General features: G+C 41.0%; 1 protein-coding gene across 1 annotated transcript in view; it reads right to left on the reverse strand.

Annotated features, from left to right (window-relative positions):
• Positions 1–22835, reverse strand: part of HSD17B11 (hydroxysteroid 17-beta dehydrogenase 11) — a 70187-nt gene that overhangs the window by 41484 nt on the left and 5868 nt on the right. Inside the window, exons 2-4 of the mRNA XM_007999187.3 lie at positions 14860–14967; positions 9600–9731; positions 7593–7699 (exon numbers count right to left, since the gene is read on the reverse strand). Of these exons, the coding sequence (XP_007997378.1) occupies positions 7593–7699; positions 9600–9731; positions 14860–14967 (347 nt within the window). The remainder of the gene's footprint in view (positions 1–7592; positions 7700–9599; positions 9732–14859; positions 14968–22835) is intronic.

Raw genomic sequence — 22835 nt, forward strand, 5'->3', positions numbered from 1 at the left:
GCTTAAAATATTGCTGATCCTTTGTTTTATTTTTCAAAGTCAAAGAAACTTCTTTTAAGTTATTTACAGTTTGTAGCAATTAAGTAAAATATACTCCTATGAACAAAATTTGAAACATATTTGTTTCTCTCTACCTGATTTCTCCAGAATTTGGAAACTAATTGTAAGTATTCTTAACTTATGGTATAGTTATTTGCATAAGTGCAATAAAAATCTGTTTTCTTTTGTAACAGGACACTTGGAGAAATTGGTTATTTCACCAAGGCTTTGACTGGAATGGTGTGCTTTCCTTTAAGGAATCAAACTTGACTTGTAAAGCCAATAAAAGCCCTATGGGAAACTGGCCTCATACCTTGCCTACACAGTCCCTGTACAGGGTTTCTGACCTATAGTAAGTAAAGAATGTCACTTTCTCACAGGTCCAGGAGGCCCAAGTTATCTTGGGACCCCAAAAGGAAAGTGTTTTACCCAACTCATAGGTATTTAAGGGTACAAACCCATGGCAGGGCTCAGCTTTAAAAAGTCTTACCTGAGATTCCTTATAAAACAGAGTTCCATCAAAGCCAATTAAAAAGTCTATGTGAAAAATATTCTCACTGCACTTTATACAAATAATCAGACCAAGTATAATAAAGCAAATCAGTCTTACCATAATTTGTCTTTAATACAAATGGGAAACTGGAGAGAGAATATTATATTTCAAGAACCATAGTACACTTGTTATTAAATTCTAGTCTCAGTTGTTTTTAAGTTTGTTTCTGCAATTTAGGCTAACCCTGTTTATTCCTGTAAACCAACCAGGAATCTCTAACTGCTGCTCAGAAGAAACAAGAGGGATGGGTAATGAAAAATTCTAGGCACACTGCAATCAGCTAGCAACCCCACATCAGCTTCGTCTCAACAGTTGCCCAGTTCATGGAAAGCCCTCTAATTTAGTTTACTTGGAATAACTACTTATTTTGCTTTACTCTTATGAAATATATTGCTATTATACCCTTTGTATAGGAACACAGGACAGGCTTACTAAATTTTTTCTTAAACTAAATACTTATTAATCTCCCAGATATCACCTCTTGTCAAAACTCAAGTCATGAATGGCCCTTGCCATACTGATGCTTTCTGACTAAGCTCTTCTACCCTGAACACAAGAGGCCCTAATAGTTAGGCAGGAATATCATGGCCCCATTCAGCCTGAAGAAGTTACAAAAGATGGATTTTCATCCCTCTGCAACCCTTAGGATTAAGGGTTCTCTTATAAAAGGGAAGGGGGAAATGTCAGAGGCATGTGAACCAGAACAACTCCATCTTGAATAGGAGCTGGGTAAAATGAAGCTGAAACCTACTGGACTGCATTCCCAGACAGTTAACGCATTCTAAGTCACAGGATGAGATAAGAGGTCAGTACAAAATACAGTTCATAAAGACCTTGCTGATAAAACAGGTTACAGTAAAGGAGCTGGCTAAAACCCACTAAAACCAAAATGGCCACGAGAGTGACCTCTGGTTGTCCTCACTGCTACACTCCCACCAGGGCATGACAGTTTACAAATGCCATGGCAACATCAGGAGGTTACCCTATATGGTCTAAAAAGGGGAGGCATGAATAATGAACCCCTTTTTTTAGCATATCAACAAGAAATAACCATAAAAATGGGCAACCAGTGGCCCTCAGGGCTGCTCTGTCTATGGAGTAGCCATTCTTTTATTCCTTTACTTTCTTAATAAACTTGCTTTCACTTTGCACTGTGGACTCACCCTGAATTCTTTCTTGCGTGAGATCCAAGAACCCTCTCTCGGGGTCTGGATCGGAACTCCTTTGCGGTAACATTTCTGCATGGTGAGACTATCCATAAATTTAGTTTTTTCTTTTACTAAACTGTATTTTCTGATTTTACTTAAGTGACCAAAAATGCAAGAATATATTGAAACTCAGAGTTAATGCTCTTGAGTGTGTAAAAGGAATAACATATTGTTAAACTTTAGGGTGTACCTATATATAGAAAGACGTATATGTATATATGAAAGCTAAAAGTGAGATTTTTGCCCCCTGCACTTTGTAATATTACATCAAATTCCTTCATATTAGAAATAGTCTAAATTATTCAGATGTCTTGGAGGGCTGAAAAAAATTGTCTGAGTTAGTGTTTCTTATTCCAAATTCTTCTTTTTTCTTTTTCTTTTTGTGTTGAGGTCTTACTTTGTTGCCCAGGCTGGAGTGCAGTGGAGAAATCATGGCTCACTGCTGCCTTCAATTCCTGGGCTCAAGCTATCCTCCCACCTCAGCCTCCTGCGTAGCTGGGACTACAAGCACGCACCACCACACTTAGCTAATTTAAAATATTTTTTGTAGAGATGAGATCTCGCTATGTTACCCAAGCTAGTCTTGAACTCCTGAGCTCAAGCGATCCTCCTGCTTTGGTCTCCCAAAGCCTGGGGGATTACAGGTGTGAGCCACCATGCCTGGGCCCAAATTATTCTTTTAAATAACATTTTATTACAAGCTAATGTTCAGGACTCAGTTTTGCTGAGCATTTCCATACTGGTAACTTTTCATGTTTATAAACTGGCTATTTGGGTTGACAGAATATATTAGCCAGCTAACTGTTTTCTTTTGAAAATCAAAATACTTGTGAACAAATTACTTAGCAAGCAGCAAAAAAAAACTTAGAATAGAATCAAAATATTCACCCTCCCACACCATACATGCAGTTCTTTTATCTTGCATTCTTCATAATAATCATTAAAACTGCTGAACTATAACTTTAAAAAGAAATTAAAATATTTTTTCCTAAGATAGGCGACTACAGCTAGAATAGATTATTTTCTGTGGCTGTAGTAACTCAGGACAATGATATGTGAGGGCTGAATTACCGGGAAAATAATCAATAATCTTATTTTCCCTCTCATTTCATCCCAACAATTAGGCGTCAGAGCATATATGATGAATTCCATTGGGGCAAAGCATTCTGGAAGCTAAAATTAGAGGTGGAACCTCCCTGTTTTGTGTGAATATCAGGAAGTGGAATTGAAACGTAATACCAACAGGCAACCTCCTGTTATTGAACACTTGCAAGATTTCAGATTTTATGCTAAGTCCAATACAGTGTATGATTTAAACCTTACATCATTCTAATAAGTTAGATATTATTTATTTATTTATTTATTTATTTATTTATTTATTTTTGTGAGACAAAGTCTCGCTCTGTCGCCAGGCTGGAGTGCAGTGGTGCGATCTCAGCCTACTGTAACCTCTGCCTCCTGGGTTCTAGCGATTCCCCTGCCTCAGCCTCCCGAGTAGCTGGGACTACAGGCATGCACCACCACGCCCGGCTAATCTTTTTTGTATTTTTTAGTAGAGACGGGGTTTCACTATGTTGGCCAGGATGGTCTCAATCGCTTGACCACGTGATCTGCTCGCCTCAGTCTCCCAAAGTGCTGGGATTACAAGCGTGAGCCACCGCACCTGGCCTAGATATTATTATTAACCTATTTTACAGATGAGGCAAATGAAGCACAGAGTAGAGTAACTTGTCTAAGGTCACACAGCTGGTGAGTGATTGAGTCAACATTCATAATGCCATTCAGAAATAATATTTTTACTGGAAACAACCCAAATGTTCATAAATAATAGAATGGACAAATAAATTGGTCACATGATACAACACTATGCAGCCATGAAAATGATCACACTATAGCTACTAACCACAACATGGCTAAATCTCACAAATATATTGTGATTCCATGGACATAAAGATCAAAAATAGGCAAAATTAATCTAAGGTGTTATAAGTTAACATGGTGGTTACCTTTGGGAAGGAAGGAGAGATTGGTGGTTGGGAAGGATTTCAAGAGGGGGTTCTGGGGTCCTGTAATGTTCTAATTTTTTGACCTGCATGGTAGTTAAATGGATGTATCCACTTTGTAGTAACTCATTGAGCTGCAGACTTATGATTTCTTCACTCTTTTTTTTTTTTTTTTTTTTTTTTTTGAGACAGAGTCTCACTCTGTCGCCCAGGCTGTAGTGCAGTGGCGCGATCTCGGCTCACTGCCAGCTCTGCCTCTGGGGTTCACGCTATTCTCCTGTCTCAGCCTCCCAAGTAGCTGGGACTACAGGTGCCTGCCACCATGCCTGGCTAATTTTTTGTGTTTTTAGTAGAGATGGGGTTTCATCATGTTAGCCAGGATGGTCTGGATCTCCTGACCTCGTAATTCGCCTGCCTCGGCCTCCCAAAGTGCTGGGATTATAGGCGTGAGACACCGCGCCCGGCCGATTTCTTCATTCTTATAAATGTACGTCATGTGTCAATAAAAAATGTTTAAATGTTTTAAAAAGCAGTGTCTCAGTTTAATTGCCCAATTGTTAATAACAGTATCTGATAAACACTGCTTTCTGCTGGCAGTAATCTTTAGCACATCTCTGTAAAAGTCCTATCATTGATTAGATGCTGAGCAAAAACCAGAGCTGACAGAGTTGAAGATAACTGTGGTCAGTAAGGATCACAGATTGCAATAATTCAGGTCAGTGATAGCTGAGCATTCTGAAGAGGAGTTCTCTAAGGGCTACCAAAGCACAGCTCTGTCACAAAGCTGGAAGTGTACAAACCGCTTTTGTGGTTGCCACCCTGCATGTTAGCCCAAATGGCACCCTTGTGTGGTTTCTTAAAAGCCACTTCTCGGCTGGGCAAGGTGGCTCACGCCGGTAATCCCAGCACTTTGGGAGGCCAAGGTGGGTGGATCACGAGGTCAGGAGATCCAGACCATCCTGGCTAACACAGTGAAACCCTGTCTCTACTAAAAAAACAAAAAACAAACAAAAAAAAAAAGTTAAGAAAAATTGGCCAGGCGTGGTGGCGGGTGCCTGTAGTCCCAGCTACTCGGGAGGCTGAGGCAGGAGAATTGCTTGAACCTGGGAGGTGGAGGTTGCAGTGAGCCAAGATCACGCCACTGCACTCAAGCCTGGCAACAGCGCGAAACTGTTTAAAAAAAAAAAAGCCACTTCGCTCCTCAAGCAATTTTACCTCCATCCGTTGGAAAAATCCTTCAAGTCTGAAGGACCCCAATATGAATACGGCATGGTAGAATTGTGTAGTGCACAATCTGCACAACTGTGTGTGGCATCACTGCTTTGACAGTACCTTATGAAAACCTTTATTTCTGCTGAAAACATCACCACTAATCACGAAGATAAATTTCTTTCTCACAAAAAGCACATTTTTCGCTTGGTTTTCAATGTGAAACGCACAGTTAAACAGAATGAAGGCTGAACCCAAAGAGTTATAGTGTTTATTATGCAAACAGAAGAAGCAGCATGACAGAGCTCACTGCCCTGCAGGGTTCTCTGATCCTCTTTGCCTATCTCAGTGCCTGGTAACTAAGATAAGCGGCTGGGGGTGAGCTGGGAGGGTGTTGTGTAGTAGTTGCAGGGGCTGGGATTGAGGGAGGGTGACAGCACCTGTAACTATCTTTCATCAAGGAATTGAAATAAATGTCATATTTTATTAGCCCTTGATAGCTGGTGGTAATCACCTAACTTAAACTGGCTCTAAAAGAGACAATATACAATCTTGACACCATAGGTCTGTTCTGTGACTGCTTCACCAGTTATTTCATCTTTTTTTTTTTTTTCTGAAAATTCAGTCCAAATCTATATTTATTATTTGTTTATTTATTTTTGAGACTGAGTCTCACTCTATCGCCCAGGCTGGAGTGCAATGGCACGATCTCAGCTCACTGCAATCTCTGCCTCCCAGGTTCAAGCAGTTCTCCTGCTTCAGCCTCCCGAGTAGCTGGGACTACAGGTGTATGTCAAAACACCCAGCTAATTTTTGTATTTTTTGGTAGAGATGGGGGTAGATAGGGGTTTCACCATGTTGGCCAGGCTGGTCTCGAACTCCTGACCCCAGGTGATCTACCCTTCTTGGCCCCCCAAAATGCTGGGATTATAGGCACGAGTCACCATGCCCGATCCCAAGTCTGTATTTATTTTAAAAACTATTAGAAAACTAGTATATGAAAATACATGTTCAGAAAGAAAAGAAAGAGAATGAAGGAAAGAAAGGAAGGAAGAAAGGAAAGATAGATAAGCAAAAGGAAAAAAATAAAAATCACTTAATTACTTGTTTTGCCATTACCTAAGAATAACCACTTTTTAGGTGTGATTAAACAGTTTGTTATATATCCTTGCAAATGCAAGTTGAATAAAAACAAATTACTCACCTATGCCTGTGTCTACATATTTGTATACATATCTATAGCTACATATACAACTATATCCATGTTTTTAGAATTTAGATATTTAATTCCAAAGGAGAAAACAAATTTGAGCATTACATTATATATGCATATATATTTACACAATCATTTAACATTTTAAAAGTTATTATTTGCTTAAACATACAATAAGTGTTCAATAAAACATAAAATACAGCCAAGAATTGGTAAGGTGTGTGTAACCAGTAGAATCATCCTAGATACAGTGGCCTCACTGATCTCCCCAGTGAAGTATAGGGTCACTGTGAACTGCTATTTCAAGTTTTCAGTTATTACAAGAGCATGTTTTTTAAACGGATAATCATGAAAATTTTTAAAAAAACCAATTCCCTTGTTTGGATTCTTTCCATGTTTAAAATCCCACTATTAGAAAACTAATATTTGAAAATATATGTTCAGAAAAAAAAAAGAGAAAGAAGGAAAGGAAGGAAGAAAGAAAATATAGATGAGCAAAAAGAACAAAATAAAGATCACTTAATTACTTGTCTCGTCATTACCTAAGAATAACCACTTTTTAGGTGTGATTAGAGTAAAACAGTTTGTTATATACCCTTGCAAATGCAAGTTGTATAGAAACAAATCACCGGGCCAGGTGCGGTGGCTCATGCCTGTAATCCCAGCACTTTGGGAGGCCAAGGTGGGCGGATCACGAGGTCAGGAGATCCAGACCATCCTGGCTAACACGGCGAAACGCAGTCTCTATAAAAATACAAAAAAAGTAGCCGGGCATGTTGGCGGGCGCCTGCAGTCCCAGCTACTCGGGAGGCTGAGGCAGGAGAATGGCGTGAACCCGGGAGGCGGAGCTTGCAGTGAGCCGAGATTGCACCACTGCACTCCAGCCTGGGAGACAGAGTGAGACTCCGTCTCAAAAAAAAAAAAAAAATCACCAAACTATGCCTAATATTCTCTTTCTCTCACTCTGATTTCATTTCTGCAAAAATTTACCCATTTTTGTTAATATTAAAAATTATTAATATTAAATTTTGTTACAATTGTTAATAATACTAATTATTGTTCTTGTTTTGTAATTTCTTGCTGTTAAAAGAGACGAGAAATGTTTTAAAAGTGGTTGGCTCATAACTGAATAAATTTCTGGCTGCCACCTCTAGCAGGGTCTTCTAGAAGGGGATTAATGGTTGATAATGTTGTTAGACAAGAGACTTTATGCAACTCTTTCTGCTTGTTTTTTGACAACTCTCAATAATAGACTGGACAATTTCAAGTCTATTATGATTATACAAAGAGTTCTCATTAGACAGGGTAAGAAATATCACACACAAGGTAAGCATAAGAACCAATGAAGGAAACACATGTTCACATACCAGTAAGCCAGTAAGAAGGGGACCGAAATATGTCCAGCTGCCGAAGCCACAGTGACAACATGGCCATGGTTATTCTTCATCATTGCAGGAAGAAATGCCTTTGTAGTCTACAAATAGTTTTTATTAAAAGAGAAAAAAAAATACTGTATTTCAGACTCACAGAGCCCTTGGGAATACTTTGAAACAGAAGTATATTTTTTAACATGAATCCTGGCATAAATGAAAAAAACATAAACTAAATGACAAATGCAGCAACAATAAGGGGACTGGATATGATGCCCACATTAGAAAACCTGAGCAAAACAATGGCCACTGAAAGCTTTGAGAGTCCATCTCATTTAAATTGCTAAATTCAGCCAGGTGTGGTGGCTCATGCCTATAATTCCAGCACTTTGGGAAGCCAAGTCGGGCAGATCACTTGAGGTCAGGAGTTCAAGACCAGCCTGGCCAACATGGTGAAACCCCATCTCTACTAAAAATGCAAAAATTAGCTGGGCATGGTGGCAGGTGCCTGTAATCCCAGCTACTGGGGAGGCTGATGCAGGAGAATCACTTGAACCCGGGTGGCGGAGGTTGCAATGAGCCGAGATCATGCCACTGCACTCTGGCCTGGGCAACAGAGTGAGACTCTGTCTAAAAAAAAAAAAAAAAAATTTCTAAATTTTTATGTTCCCCAGCCCTCTACCTCTTGTAATGGATGCTTGGGATGAAGAAACAAACAAGATAATACCCAGCCAAGTGCAGTGGCTCACACCTGTAATCCCAGCACTTTGGGAGGCTGAGGCAGAAGGACTGCTTGAACCCAGGAGCTCAAGATCAGCCTGTACAACATGGCAAAACCTCATCGCCACAAAAAATACAAAAACTTCCCGGGCATGGTGGTGTACGCCTGTAGTCCCAGCTACTAGGGAGGCTAAGGTGGGAAGATCATTTGAGCCCAGGAAGCTGAGGCTGCAGTGAGCCAAAATCACATCACTGCACTCCAGGCTGGGCAACACAGAGAGACCCTGTCTCAAAACAACAACAACAACAAAAGAGACAGTAACTTATATTTGAACAAACACAAACATATAAAGATATATGTCAAAAACTTGGGAATGTTAACATACAATAATACTGCATTTTTATCAATCCCAATATTCTTTTGAGATTAGTCATCCCAAACTCTCATCCAAGAAATCTTTGAGGGGCCTTTTTAAGAACTGGCTATTTAGGCAATATTTGAAGACTTCAGAAACACACACAGCATATGTACATATATATAACTTAAGACCTTCAATGGTGAGGTTCACAATAAGGTTTGCAATTTTAGGGCCAGGAAATAACATGAGGCCTGAGCCTAATGCAAATCTGAAAGCCAGGGGGAGTGGCTCATGCTGTAATCCAAGCACTTTGGGAGGCCGAGGTAGGTGGATCACTTGAGTCCAGGAGTTCAACACCAGCCTGGGCAACATGGTGAAACCCCATCTCTACTAAAAATACAAAAATTAGCTGGGCGTGTTAATGCCTGTAGTCCTAGCTACTTGGGGGTGCTGAGGTGGGAGGATCACTTGAGCCTGGGAAGTTGGGGCTGCAGTGAGATGAGATCGCATCACTGTACTCCAGCCTTGGCAACAGAGTGAGACCCTGTCTAAAAAAGAAAAAGGACAATCTAAAAGCAAACTGGATTCACCTTTATAAAATCACAGACAATGACTCAGATGGTCCTCAACTCCTTTCTTTATCTCTAAATAGGATCACACAGAAATGTGAGAACCTAGCTTAGAATTAAAACCTATACAATACCTGACATTTCTTATTAATTTATTATTATTATTAATATTGTAAGTGAGGAAGAATGATAGAATTTGGTGATAGCATGAAAAATGATCTCTTTGTATAATGTTATTCCTGGTGCCTGGAGAAAACTTGAGCATGGATTTAATACTTCCTTATGTCTGCTGAAAGCCCCACTTTAATCTTTGGGATTTTCAAAAGGAATATTTTTGTAAAAGAAACCATACTCACCCAAAAATGTGCAAGTATATTAACTTCAAAAGTCTTTTCAATCTGAGCATCTTGTGTAGCAAATAAATCTGATGTATAGACTACACCAGCATTATTTACTAAAATACTAACATCTCCAATTTCTGCCTTCACCTTCAAAAAATAAAATAAGAAAAGTAAATTAATTAAGAGGTATGAGGGTAAGTTTACACACAACGGCTTTTTTTTTTTTTGAAGACAGATTCTTGCTCTGTTGCCCAGGGTGCAGTATAGTGGCCAAAATCTTGGCTCACTGCAACCTCCACCTCCCGGGTTCAAGCAATTCTCCTGCCTCAGTCTCCGGAATAGCAGGAACTGAAGGTGCATGCCACCACGCCACACCTGGCTAATTTTTGTATTTTTAGTAGAGATTGGATTTCACCGTGTTGGCTAGGCTAGTCTCGAACTCCTGATCTCAAGTGATCTGCCTGCCTCAGCCTCCCAAAGTGCTGGGATAACAGGCATGAATCACCATTCCCGGTCTTGTATGCAATGACTATTAAAGGAGTATGTATTTTTCTGCTAGATCTGGATAAAAGTGATTTTGTAATCCATGTGTCAACAGGGGAAAAAATTCTTTTTATTTTACGCACTTATGTCCAAAATAGATATATCTTCAAGTGTATCAGGTGGAAATTTTCTTTTGCAATTTAGTCTCTTGACTTTGTTCTGTTGACCATAGTTCAAGAGGCATTTGGCTAAGTAGCATTTTTTTAAAAACATTACTTCAAAAGGTAAGCAAAAAAAGTTAAATTAGGCCGGGTCTGGTGGCTCACGCCTGTAATCCCAGCACTTTGGGAGGCTGAGGCGGGTGGATCACCTGAGGTCGGGAGTTCGAGACCAGCATGACCAACATGGAGAAATCCTGTCTCTGCTAAAAGTACAAAATTAGCTGGGCATGGTGGCAGGCACCTATAATCTCAGCTACTCGGGAGGCTGAGGCAGGAGAATCACTTGAACCCGAGAGGCAGAAGTTGTGGTGAGCCGAGATCGCGCCGTTGCACTCTGGCCTGGGCAACAAGAGCAAAACTCTGTTTCAAAAAATAAAAGTTAAATGAACGTGGCAAAATCAGGGACTACTGTGAAGAATTGTGGAAAACTGATTACACTATTAGGCTGGCCACATTTTCTATTTCTTTATTTCTATTTATTTTCTGTTCTATTGTTCAATTGCTCTCCATTAGGTGGCAGTAGGCTTAAGGGTGAAGAGTGGTTTTCTTGAACCTTGAGTTTTGGCTCTGCCATTCACTATCTGTTGGACCTTGACCAAGTTACCTAACCTCTTAAAACTTCAATTCTTCCTCTGCAAAATAGAGATACTAATACAAGTTCCTTGTGAGTCATTGTGGAAACAAATGAAATAATGCATGTAAAGGAGTTAACACTGTATCTAATACACACAGTAAACTGCTATTACTATCATCATTATTTTAAAATCATTTATACTTGTCTACAAGTAACATGATTTAAGGGTCTCTTCTTGACCTGCTCAGGTGTCTATGAGGGTACTTAATATAGAAATATTGGCCAACTGAGGTGGCTCACGCCTCTAATTCCAGCATTTGGGAGGCCGAGGCAGGCATTTGAGGTCAGGAATTGGAGACCAGCCTGAAACACATGGTGAAACCCTATCTCTACTAAAAATACAAAAATTAGCCGGGCATGGTGGTGCCCGCCTGTAATCCCAGCTACTCAAGAGGCTGAGGCAGGAGAATCGCTTGAACCCAGGAGGTGGAGGTTGCAGTGAGCCGAGATTGTGCCACTGCACTCCAGCCTGGGTGACAGAGCGAGATTTTGTCTCCAAAAAAAAAAAAAAAAAAACCCAAAAAACAAAACAAAACAACAAAATATAGAAATATAAATGAGGTAAATAATATAAAAATACATACGTGTGTTTTTCTGGTATATATGCATGCTATGTGTGTTTTCTCTTGAAAATTCTATTTTGGTATTGATCCAGAAGAAAGAGCATTTGAGAAATTAAAATGGTTATGTGGAAGGGCTTATGTAAAACCTTATGGCCAGATTTCAAAGGTTGTTGCAGCTATCATTGGTGAAATGATTTCAGCTGAGAAAATATAAACAAAAGAACAAGACTAGCTGCTAAGAGCAATAGAAGGCATCCACTGGATTGTAAAGACTATTTGTAAAGACTATTTGTAGGCTGGGCAGGGTGCCTCACATCTATATACAGTCAGAATTGAATTTCGTCAGATTATATTTACATTAGTGAAGTGTCAAGCTAAGTTTTTTGAGCCCGGATCAACACCATTTATACCTATATACTATTTCATATTATCAAAGGATTTTCCCAGACACTCTTGACCCTTTCTTCATCATTGCCTATTATCTCCCCAGGATATGAATGTCTGTTTTGTATTTCTTTTTTTTTTTGTATTAATTTTGTTTTTAAATTTTTGTGGGTACGTAGTAGTGTATATATTCAGGGTTACATGAGACATTTTGATACAGGCATGCAGTACATAATTATCACATCAGGGTAAATCAGGTATCCATCCCCTCAAGCATTTATCCTTTGCGTTACAAACAATACAAGTATACTCTTTTAGTTATTTTAAAATGTACAATTAAATTATTATTATTAATTTTTTTTTACTAACAAAAGATTCTTTATGGCTGCTCCTTGCAGAGCAGGGCTAACTCACAGGCAGTGCAACCAGAGTAGCCTATTTGTTCTATTTTTTGGTACCCATTAACCATCCCTACTTCTTCCCTACACCATCTCTACCCTTCCCAGCCTCTGGTAACCATCCTTCTACTCTCTATCTCCAAGGGTTCAATTATTTTAATTTTTAGCTATCCCAAATAAGAACATGTTTTGTGTGTATATATATGTATGTGTGTGTGTATATATGTGTGTGTGTGTGTGTGTGTGTGTATATATATATGTATTTTTTTTTTTTTTTTGAGATCTTGCTCTGTCATCCAGGCTGGAGTGCAGTGGTGTGATCTCAGCTCACTACAACCTCTGTCCCCCGGGTTCAAGTGATTCTCCCACCTCAACCTCCAAAGTAGCTGGGATTACAGGCACCCGCCATCATGCCCAGCTAATTTTTGTATTTTTATAGAGACAGGGTTTCATCATGTTGGCCAGGCTGGTCTTGAACTCCTGACTTCAGGTGACCTGCCCGCCTTGGCCTCCCAAAGCACTGGGATTTGTATATTTCTTAATAGTGAAAGCAAGCTGAGAATTTAATTCTTTTGGTGGCATAAAAATGTTCTGATAGGCCGGGCGCAGTGCCTCATGCCTGTAATCCCAGCACTTTGGGAGGCCAAGGTGGGTGGATCACCTGAGGTCAGAAGTTCCAGACCAGCCTGGCAGTAAAACCTCCTCTCTACTAAAAATACAAAAATTAGCCATGTGTTGTGGCAGGCGCCTGTAATCTCAGCTACTCGAGAGGCTGAGGCAGGAGAATTGCATGAACCCAGGAGGAAGAGGTTGCAGTGAGCCAAGATTATACCACTACACTCCAGCCTGGGCAACAGAGCAAGACTGTCTCCAAAAGAAAAAAAGTTCTGATACTAAAATGGCCACATCAAAATAGCTACTTCAAAATACCTGAAAATGGGCCAGGTGCAGTGGCTCACGCCTGTAATCCCAGCACTTTCGGAGGCCGAGGCGGGTGGATCACAAGGTCAGGAGATCAAGACCATCCTAGTTAACACGGTGAAATCCTATCTCTACTAAAAATACAAAAAAATTAGCCAGGAATGGTGATGGGCACCTGTAATCCCAGCTACTTGGGAGGCTGAGGCAGGAGAATGGGGTGAATCCGGGAGGTGGAGCTTGAGCCTGGGCAACAGAGCTAGAGCTAGACTCTATCTAAAAAAAAAAAAAAAGAAAGAAAAAAGAAAAAGAAAAAGAAAAAGAACTCAGGCCGGGTGTGGTGGCTCATGCCTGTAATCCCAGCACTTTGGGAAGCCAAAGAGGGTGGATCACTTGAGGTCAGGAGTTCGAGACCAGACCAGCCTGGCCAACACAGTGAAACCCCATCTTTACAAAAACACAAAAATTAGCCAGGCACGATGGCACGTGCCTGTAATCACAGCTACTTGGGAGACTGAGGCAGGAGAATTGCTTGTGAACCCACGAGGTGGAGCTTGAAGTGAGCTGGGATCACGCCACTGCACTCCAGCCTGGGCGACAGAGCGAGACTCCATTTCAAAAAAAAAAGAACTCAAATCTAAAATTCCATAAACATAGAGGTTCTCACGTCTGGCTGAATCAGACTCTTTGTACTGCACTGAATTAGAATATCCAGGGGTAAGGTCCAGGAATGTGTATTTTAAGGAATCAGCCCAGGTAATTCTGATGACCTTGCTCCCATTAAGGTATTTAGTTAACAGGTACAAGTGAGAATGCATTCAGAGTGAAACCCCACTATATATAGCACCTCTCAATTGTATCTAGAAGAGGCAAATAATGCTTTATAGAAATAGATCTGCTGGGAGTGTGGTTCACGCCTATAATCCCAGCACTTTGGGAGGCTGTGGTGGGTGGATCCCCTGAGCTCAGGAGTTCAAGATCAGCCTAGGCAACATGGTGAACCTCCGTTTTCTACCAAAAATACAAAATATTAGCTGGGCGTGGTGGCACACACCCGTGGACCCCGCTACTTGGGAGGCTGAGGTGGGAGGATTGCTTGATTCTGGGAGGTGGAGGTTGCAATGAAACAAGATCATGCCCCTGCACTCCAACCTGGGTGACAAAGTGAGACCCCCATCTCAAAAAAAAAAAAAAGAAGAGAAAAGAAAAGAAATAGATCTATCTACACTAAAAACCTGATAAAGAATAGCTTTATTGTAACTTTCTAACTCAATTCTATGAATGGGCTTCAAAAGATCCTGTCAGCGATTCTGCAAGTGTCATCCAAGGATAGTTACCTATACGAGAATCATGGGTGAGGTGAAGGTGCATGGGATGGAGGGTGGATAGGGTACATTTGAGGCCCTGCCCTCAAACTACTGAAAGGAAACCTCTGGAAGTGGAGCCCAAGAGTGTATATTTTTTTTAACAATTCCCTAGAAAATTCCAGAACATACTAATATTTGAGAACTTCAGCTTTCGGTTCTAGTTTTGGGTTTGCTATGAGCTAGTTCTATAACCTTGGTCAAATAACATTTCTCAGTTACTTCAGCTATATCATGTACAGACTGGATCATTTCCAAAACACCTCCTAGCTCTAACATGATATGATTCTAACTAAACACAACATTTCACCTTCTTTGCCGAGCTGTAAATATCTTCTCGGTTGCTGCAGTCTACCACAAAGGTATAAACCTTGGCACCCAGTCCCTTGCATTTGGCAGCTGTTTCCTCCAGTCCATGCTAGAAAAAGCAACAAAGAGGGCAAGGTAATAATTGATATGAGCATATTGTATCGACAGCTGAAAATAATTAAAAATAATTTTTAAAAAGTAGTGAGATTTTTTCCATTTGAATTGGGCAAGATTGTAACAACACATTTTTGGCAGGTATACAGGCACATTTTGCTTTTAGTATTTTGACTAGCTTCTTTTACTTGGAACTGAATTTAAGGCAAGCTTCTTAAAAGAAGATAAAAATCTTAAAATACTAGTTTTTACATTTATGAACTTTAAATACTTTGTGAATGTCAGTATCTGTGTGTGTTCCATATCAGGTTTTTTAAAAAATATAAGACTAAGCTTTTTTCCATGTCATTAAAAACTATTCATGGATGTCGGTTTACTGGCTGCAAAATAAATAATGAGTTAACTACAGTTCATTAAACCATTCATTCTTTTAGCATTTTAATGTGAAAGTCATATTCACTGAGCTTAGAAAAACCTTGACACAAAAATGAATGAAGTAGAGTACTGACCCGGAGGAGTTCTCCTTGGGGTAGTAGAAAGAAACCTAAGTATCATAGTTAAGTGGGACCACATAATACTGTTATTGTTTTGATAATAAAGGATTCAATATTGGCAGTTTCAACCTAATACATTGTGATGAGTATCACAACAGAGTTCAATACAGGGAGTTATGGGAACACAGAGGGGCACACAATACAATTCTAGCAGTGGTTTGCCATGCCCTTTCACTTACTTTCCCCAGGGTGAAAGGACACATCAGGCAGGGTGTGGGCAATGACAGAGAGGAGACTGGTCATGTGGAAACCACTAGTAGGATCATTGTTGTTGGATGGATCATAAAGTTCAAGGCCAGCAGAAGTTCAGATTAAGATCCCACATGTCATATTAAGATTTATCAAAAAGTGAATGGGGAGCCACTGATTAAATTATAGAGTCAGGTTTATGTGTCGTATTGATTATTCTGGCTGATGTATGGAGGCTGGATTTTAGGGGTCAACACTGGAGGAAGAAAAAAACTGAGAGGCAGTTACAGTGATTCAGGTAATAGATGACACAAACTTGAATTGTGGCACTAGTAGAAAAAATGTTTAGGAGGTAAAATCAGTAAGACTTGGTGAGTAGATGAGGAAGGGTGGGGAGGAGACACATCGGACATCTTTGGTTTCTAGTTTTGGTAGCTGGCAAGATCACGCTGCCACATGTCAGACAGAGATGACAGCAAATTTGAGGAAAGGGGGTGATGAGTCCAATTTGGGGCACTGATGTTGAGTCAACTTAAGTTTAGGATCATACCATTGGGTTTTGTTGTTGTTGTTGTTATCTTTGTTTGCCTTTGGCCAATTTTTGTCTTTTTTTTTTTTTTTTTTAACTTTTAAGAGAATGTCTCAAAAGATATTTTGGATTAAGATCTAGTTTGTGTACTCTGCAGGCCAAGTATTAATTTGCCATTAAAATAATGGCAAAAACAGCAATTACTTTTGCATCAACCTAATAATTGTCCGCTAATGCACAAATGGGCAGATCCTAGGAGGACTCGTACATTTATCCACAGAGAGGATGGTGAATCAGTGTACACATTTGTAAACAGCATGTTGCAGAAAGGCCAAGTCTGGACAGCTGTGGGGAGAATTAGTAGCTTGTATAGTGAGCCTGTTATCATAATAAAGGGAAACAAGTTCTTTTTCTGTTGCGGGAAGTCAGGGACCCTGAACGGAGGGACCAGCTGGAGCTGCGGCAGAGGAACATAAATTGTAAAGATTTCATTTTAAGATGAACATTTATCAGTTCCCAAATAATACTTCTATAATTTCTTATGCCTGTAATCTCTTAATCCTGTTATCTTCGTAAGTTGAGGATGTACATCACCTCAGGACCACTGTAACAATTGTGTTAACTGTACAAATTAATTATAAAACATATATGTTTGAACAATATGAAATCAGTGCACCTTGAAAAAGAACAGAATAACAGCGATTTTTAGGGAACAAGGGAAGACAATCATAAGGTCTGACTGCCTGCAGGGTCAGGCAAAAAGAGCCATATTTTTCTTCTTGCAGAGAGCCTATAAACAACGTGCAAGTAGGAGAGACATCACTAAATTCTTTTGCTAGCAAGGAATATTAACATTAATACCCTGGGAAAGGAATGCGTTCCTCAGGGGAGGTCTATAAATGGCTGCTGTGGGAATGTCTGTCCTAGGAGGTTGAGATAAGGACTGAGATACGCCCTGGTCTCCTGCAGTACCCTCAGGCTTATTAGGATGGGGAAAAACTCCACCTTGGTAAATTTGTGGCCAGATGGGTTCTCTGCTCTCAAACCCTGTTTTCTGTTGTTTAAGATGTTTATCAAGAAAATACGTGCACTGCTGAACATAGATCCTTATCAGTAGGTCTGCTTTTTGCTCTTTGAAGCATGTGATCTTAGTACCTACTCTGTGTTCTTACAGCCCCTCCCCTTTTGAAACCCCTTTTTTTTTTTTTTTTTTTTTTTTTGAGAGGGAGTCTGGCTCTGTCGCCCAGGCTGGAATGAAGTGGCATCATCTTGGCTCACTGCAAGCTCCGCCTCCCAGGTTCACGTCATTCTCCTGCCTCAGCCTCCCGAGTAGCTGGGACTACAGGCGCCCTTCACCACGCCTGGCTAATTTTTTGTATTTTTAGTAGAGACGGGGTTTCACCGTGTCTCGATCTCCTGACCTCGTGATCTGCCTGCCTCAGCTTCCCAAAGTGCTGGGATTACAGGCGTGAGCCACTGCGCCCGGCCTGAAACTCTTAATAAAAACTTGCTGGTTTTGCAGCTCAGGTGGGCATCACGGTCCTACCAATATGTGATGTCACCCCCGGTGGCCCAGCTGTAAAATTCCTCTCTTTATACAGTCTCTCTTTATTTCTCAGCCAGCCGACACTTATGGAAAATAGAAAGAAACTACGTTGAAATATTGGGGGCAGGTTCCCCCAATATCTGGCATGCCAACATGGTTTTCTTTTTCCTAAGCATGTGGGAACCCAATTCCCTTTGGTAGGTGTGGAGAAACATTCATCGGTCCAGTTCACAGAAATGCTTGTTCAGCTCCCTGACGATTGGTGAATTGTCTGTGTATTGTCCGGGGTAACTTTGGGTCACGTGCTGTCTAAACATTATGCTTATCTCTGCTATATTAAACTCCTGTTAAAACAGGGGGAGTGCGAGTGCCCATGGAAAATATGGTCACCCTATTCAGGGCAGTGAAGGAACACTGTCCTTGGTTTCCTGGAACTATGGGATTGTGTTGGTACAAAATTCTGGAAACTGGTCCCGACAGGAAATAATGTTCCCATCACTGGGGTGATTGGGCCTTGGTACGTGCCGTCCTAATGACATACCAATCCCGTGACCCCCTGCAGTTACCACAATTTTCTGAATCTGGTGACCCACTATCTCTTCTTCAGCTTTCCTGTCCCATTTGGCCTTCGTTATCTGCTCAGCCTCTCCCTTTGTCTACTCCTCCCCCACCTGACAATGTTAAGAATTCAATATTTAACTCTGGTGACTCTGGCTTAATGTCACCCCCTGATGATCTTATTTCTTTTCATGAAGAGCCGGTACTTGTAGCTACCACGGCCCCAACTCGGACAGCCCGGGACGATATCTATGCTAACTCTTCCCTCTCTAAACCTTTGCAGTCTTTGCCTCCAGAGCCATCTAATGGCTCTGGGACCAAACTACAATTTACCTGTAATTGTGCAGGCCCTCCCCCATCTACCTCAGCCCCTCACCCTCTTGTCATTTCGGTCCCTCAACCGGTCACTTTGCCACCCACTCAACCTTCTTCTCTGTACCCTTCTTCACGCATGGATGCCCTGCCACTCTGGCTGCACAGGATTGGGACAATAATCAGCAGTATACTTCTGCCTCTTCTGCTCCCCCAATGCCCCTTTCTCATGCTCTCATACTGGTCTGACCTCCTCAACCTCAGTTTCCCTTATCTACACATACTTTTCCTGTCACTTCTATGCTGACTCCGTCTCATGTGCCTGTTGTTGAAACTTCCATGCAATGCTCATTACGCCAAAACAAGAAACAAGCGGATTAGAGGTGTGGGATTATCCAGTCACGCTGGAACCTCCTAATGCTCAAGGGGTATAAGTGCATTGATATGTGCTGCTTAATTTTACCTTTTTAAAAGAATTCAAGGATGCTTGTACTCAGCATGATCCTACTTCTCCATATGTTAAAATGAATTTACACACTCTTTGTACTGAGGTCATTTTGCTTCCTTTAGACTGGGACCTTTTGGCAAAAGCTGTTCTAACTTCATCTCAGCATTTACAATTCTGTACCTGGTGGTCAGAGGAGGCCCGTCTGCAGGCTCAGCTAAATCGGGCTGATGGCATTCTAATTACTCAGGCTCAGCTCACAGGCTCTGATCATCGCTCTGACACTACTACCCAATTAGGCTTTGATGCTCTCACCATGGAACAAGTAAAAAAAGGTATGTATGAGTGAGAGCTTTGGATAAATTATGTGCCCCAGGCCAAGTTCCTGTTTCTTTTACTACTGTTAAACAGGGTCACAATGAATTATAATCTGATTTTTTGGCTAAATTACAAGATGCTGTTCAAAATTCTGTCTCTGATGAGCACACTCAAGGTATTCTCCTTCATATGTTAGCTTTTGAGAATGCGAATCATGAGTAAAATGGCCATGTGTTCCGTCCAACGACAAAATTTACCTGATTATGAGGTGTTGCCTGCATATATTAAAGCTTGTGAAGGCTTTGAATTAGAGACTCACAAAGCTATTCTGTGGGCACAGGCCATGAAGGATGGCAATCAAACTGGCTCGACTGATTCTTTTCTTGGAGCCTGCTTTAATTGTGGTGAACTTGGTCATACTCAAAAAAATTGCACTGTTAAAAACTTAAAAGTGGCCAAGCCGGCTCAACAAACACGGCCAAATGCTCCTGCTACTGTTTGCCCTCGTTGTCGTGAAGGTAAACATAGGGCAAGTACTTGCCGCTCTAAGTCTGATATAGATGGAAACCCCTTGCCACAGAACCAGGGAAACGGGAAGTGGGGCCAGTCTCAGCCCCCGATATCAAATGGGACACCTCAGACTCAGATCAATGTTATGTTTCCACTTCAAGGAGTCCCAACACAGCCCCCAGCACAAACAAATTTCCCTACAGTCAACCCAGATGGGTCCCAGCCTCTTCTTCTGTCTCAGTACAATGCTTGTCCACCTCCACAGTAGGGGGTGGGGCGGTCAATCTCTGTAGTTCCATTCCTCTAAATTTACTACCTAATTCTTTGCCTTTAATTCCCAGACCACTACCTGGTAACCCAGAACAATTATAACATGGGGAAGAGGGTATGCTTGTGTTTTGCCAGGAGATCATCAATCCCCTATCTGGGTGCCCACTGGAAGACTTAAACTTCATGTGAATACTGACAATGAAAACCACAGGGAAAAGATGTCCATGTCAGAGACCGCCCTCATACCTGGTGAGATCTGTGCTGACTCCTCAGAAACTGGCATGCCAAATCAAAATGGGTCTGGTTCAATCCTCCCTAATGGCAACAGAGACCCCTCTAACTAATCTCACTTCTAATTACCTTCCTTTTTCTCCTTACGAACCTAAAAATCTCACCATTTCTATTAGCCTGAAAACAACATCCCCTGGTTCTTCTCTTCCTCCTTCACCACTGGATCTTGCTTACAATAAGTTTTATTTAATAATTCTCCTCATTATACATTCTGTCTCACCAGTTTCCCCTCAAATTGATTTACCTGCTACACAAAATTATTCTTATTGAGCTTATGTGCCTTTTCCTGCACTTATTCGATCTCTCACCTGGGTGGATGCTCCTGCAGAAGTCTATACTAATGATAGTGTGTGGATGTCTAGAGCTACAGATGACCGTTGCCCTGCTCAGCCAGGAGAAGAAGGCACTGCATTCAATGTTACTATGGGTTATAAATACCCTCCTCTGTGCCTCGGACATGCACCTGGTTGTATCCATCTAGAAACTCAAGTCTGGGCTGCTTATCTTCCAGAGAGATTAGACACAGGGGAATAAGGACATTTGGTCTCCAGCCTCTCCCTTTCTCCTTTAAGACAAATGAAAAGGGGAGTAATAGGAGATACCCCATACTTTCAATATAAACCTGTAGGATAAACCATGTTCTAAAAATTTTGAGGGTCCATCTAAAACTTTAATTTGGGAAGATGGCGTTAACTCACATGCAGTAGTATTAAAACATGGCTCATATGGTTTAGTAATAGACTGGGCACCAAAGGACTATTTAAAAAACAATTGCTCCTCTGGCGGAAGGGAATGCCTGGAGACTACTTTTTAATTTCTTATTGGGAGGATGAGGATCATCATCCTACTTTACATAGGAGGTTCGGCTCATTCTTTCCCTTAAAATGGGAAGAAAAGGTCATTACTCTCCCCGGCCCCAGGTCTCATATGATATTCCCCATTCTGAGCCCAGAACACCCAGAACTTTGGAAATTGGCTATTCCCATGTCCAGACTGTGAGTGTGGGAAGGGGAAACTTTTCTGTCTATTGTCCCCACTACCACCTCTCACATCCATGATTCTGCATCCCATGATAAATCCCCTTTGAACCCTCTTCCTCTTTATGATGCTGATCAACCTTTATGGGACTCTGATTGGCATTATGATAATTCTTCTCGACCCAGGTATGACCCTCTGCCTCTTTGGCATCCATGGGCACCTGGGATTGCTTCTTTACGGCAGAGAACATCAGGTGTTGCCACCACCGCTCCCTCCCTCAGCATCAACGTAGATTCAAACCTTCTGCTTTGTTTACCTCCAGCCTGACTATCCCTAACAGAGTTGTGTTATGCCTTCTTACATGCTGTTAGTGGGAAATATCAAAATTTGGACAAACAATCAAACTGTCCAATGCATTAATTGTCATTTATACACTTTCGTTAACTCCCGTTTTGACTCCAGGAAAAGTGTAATGTTGCTTTGAGCTTGAGAAGGAATCTGGATACTGGTAACTCTACCCAGACCTTGGGAATCTTCCCCCTCAGTACATTTAATTAATGAAGTGTTACAATGAATTCTCAAAAGATCTAAGAGATTTGTTTTCACTTTAATCGCCGTGATCATGGGCCTAATTACAGTCACTGCACTGGCCACCACTGCCGGAGTGGCATTATACCAATCTATTCAAACGGCTCATTTTGTTAATGATTGGCAAGCCAATTTCACCCAAATGTGGAATTCTCAACAGGGCATAGATCAAAAATTAGCTAATTTTGATATGTGATGTCACTCCCAGTGGCCCAGCTGTAAAATTCCTCTCTTTATACTGTCTCTCTTTATTTCTCAGCTGGCCGACACTTATGGAAAATAGAAAGAACCTACATTGAAATATTGGGAGCGGGTTCCCCCGATAATTTTTCTTTTACTGAAATCTCCCTCACAAACTGTAGTATACTCTCATGAGGAACTCTTATTCCTCAAGGCACATCAACATCTCAGGTAAAGTTTATTTTGCTCTCCTATACTTTACCAGCAGCTTTTAGCATTTCCTTTTACAAGTACATTTTATTAATGTTGTATACACATATGATAGAATATTATTCAGTCTTAAAATGGAATGAATTTCGGACACATGCTACATGTCAACCTTGAGAACATTATGCCAAATGAAATAAGCCGGACACAAATACCACATGAGTGTACTTACATGAAGTACCCAGAGTATCATATTCATACAGACAGAAAATAGAATGATTGTTGCCAGGCCCTGGGGAGAGAGAGGGCTGGGGAGATATATCATTTTAATGGGTAGAGTTTCAGCTTGGGAAGAGACAAAAAATTTCTGGAGAGAAATAGAAGAGAT

The sequence above is a fragment of the Chlorocebus sabaeus genome, chromosome 7 (genome assembly GCF_047675955.1).
Source record: "Chlorocebus sabaeus isolate Y175 chromosome 7, mChlSab1.0.hap1, whole genome shotgun sequence".
Lineage (NCBI taxonomy): Eukaryota > Metazoa > Chordata > Mammalia > Primates > Cercopithecidae > Chlorocebus > Chlorocebus sabaeus.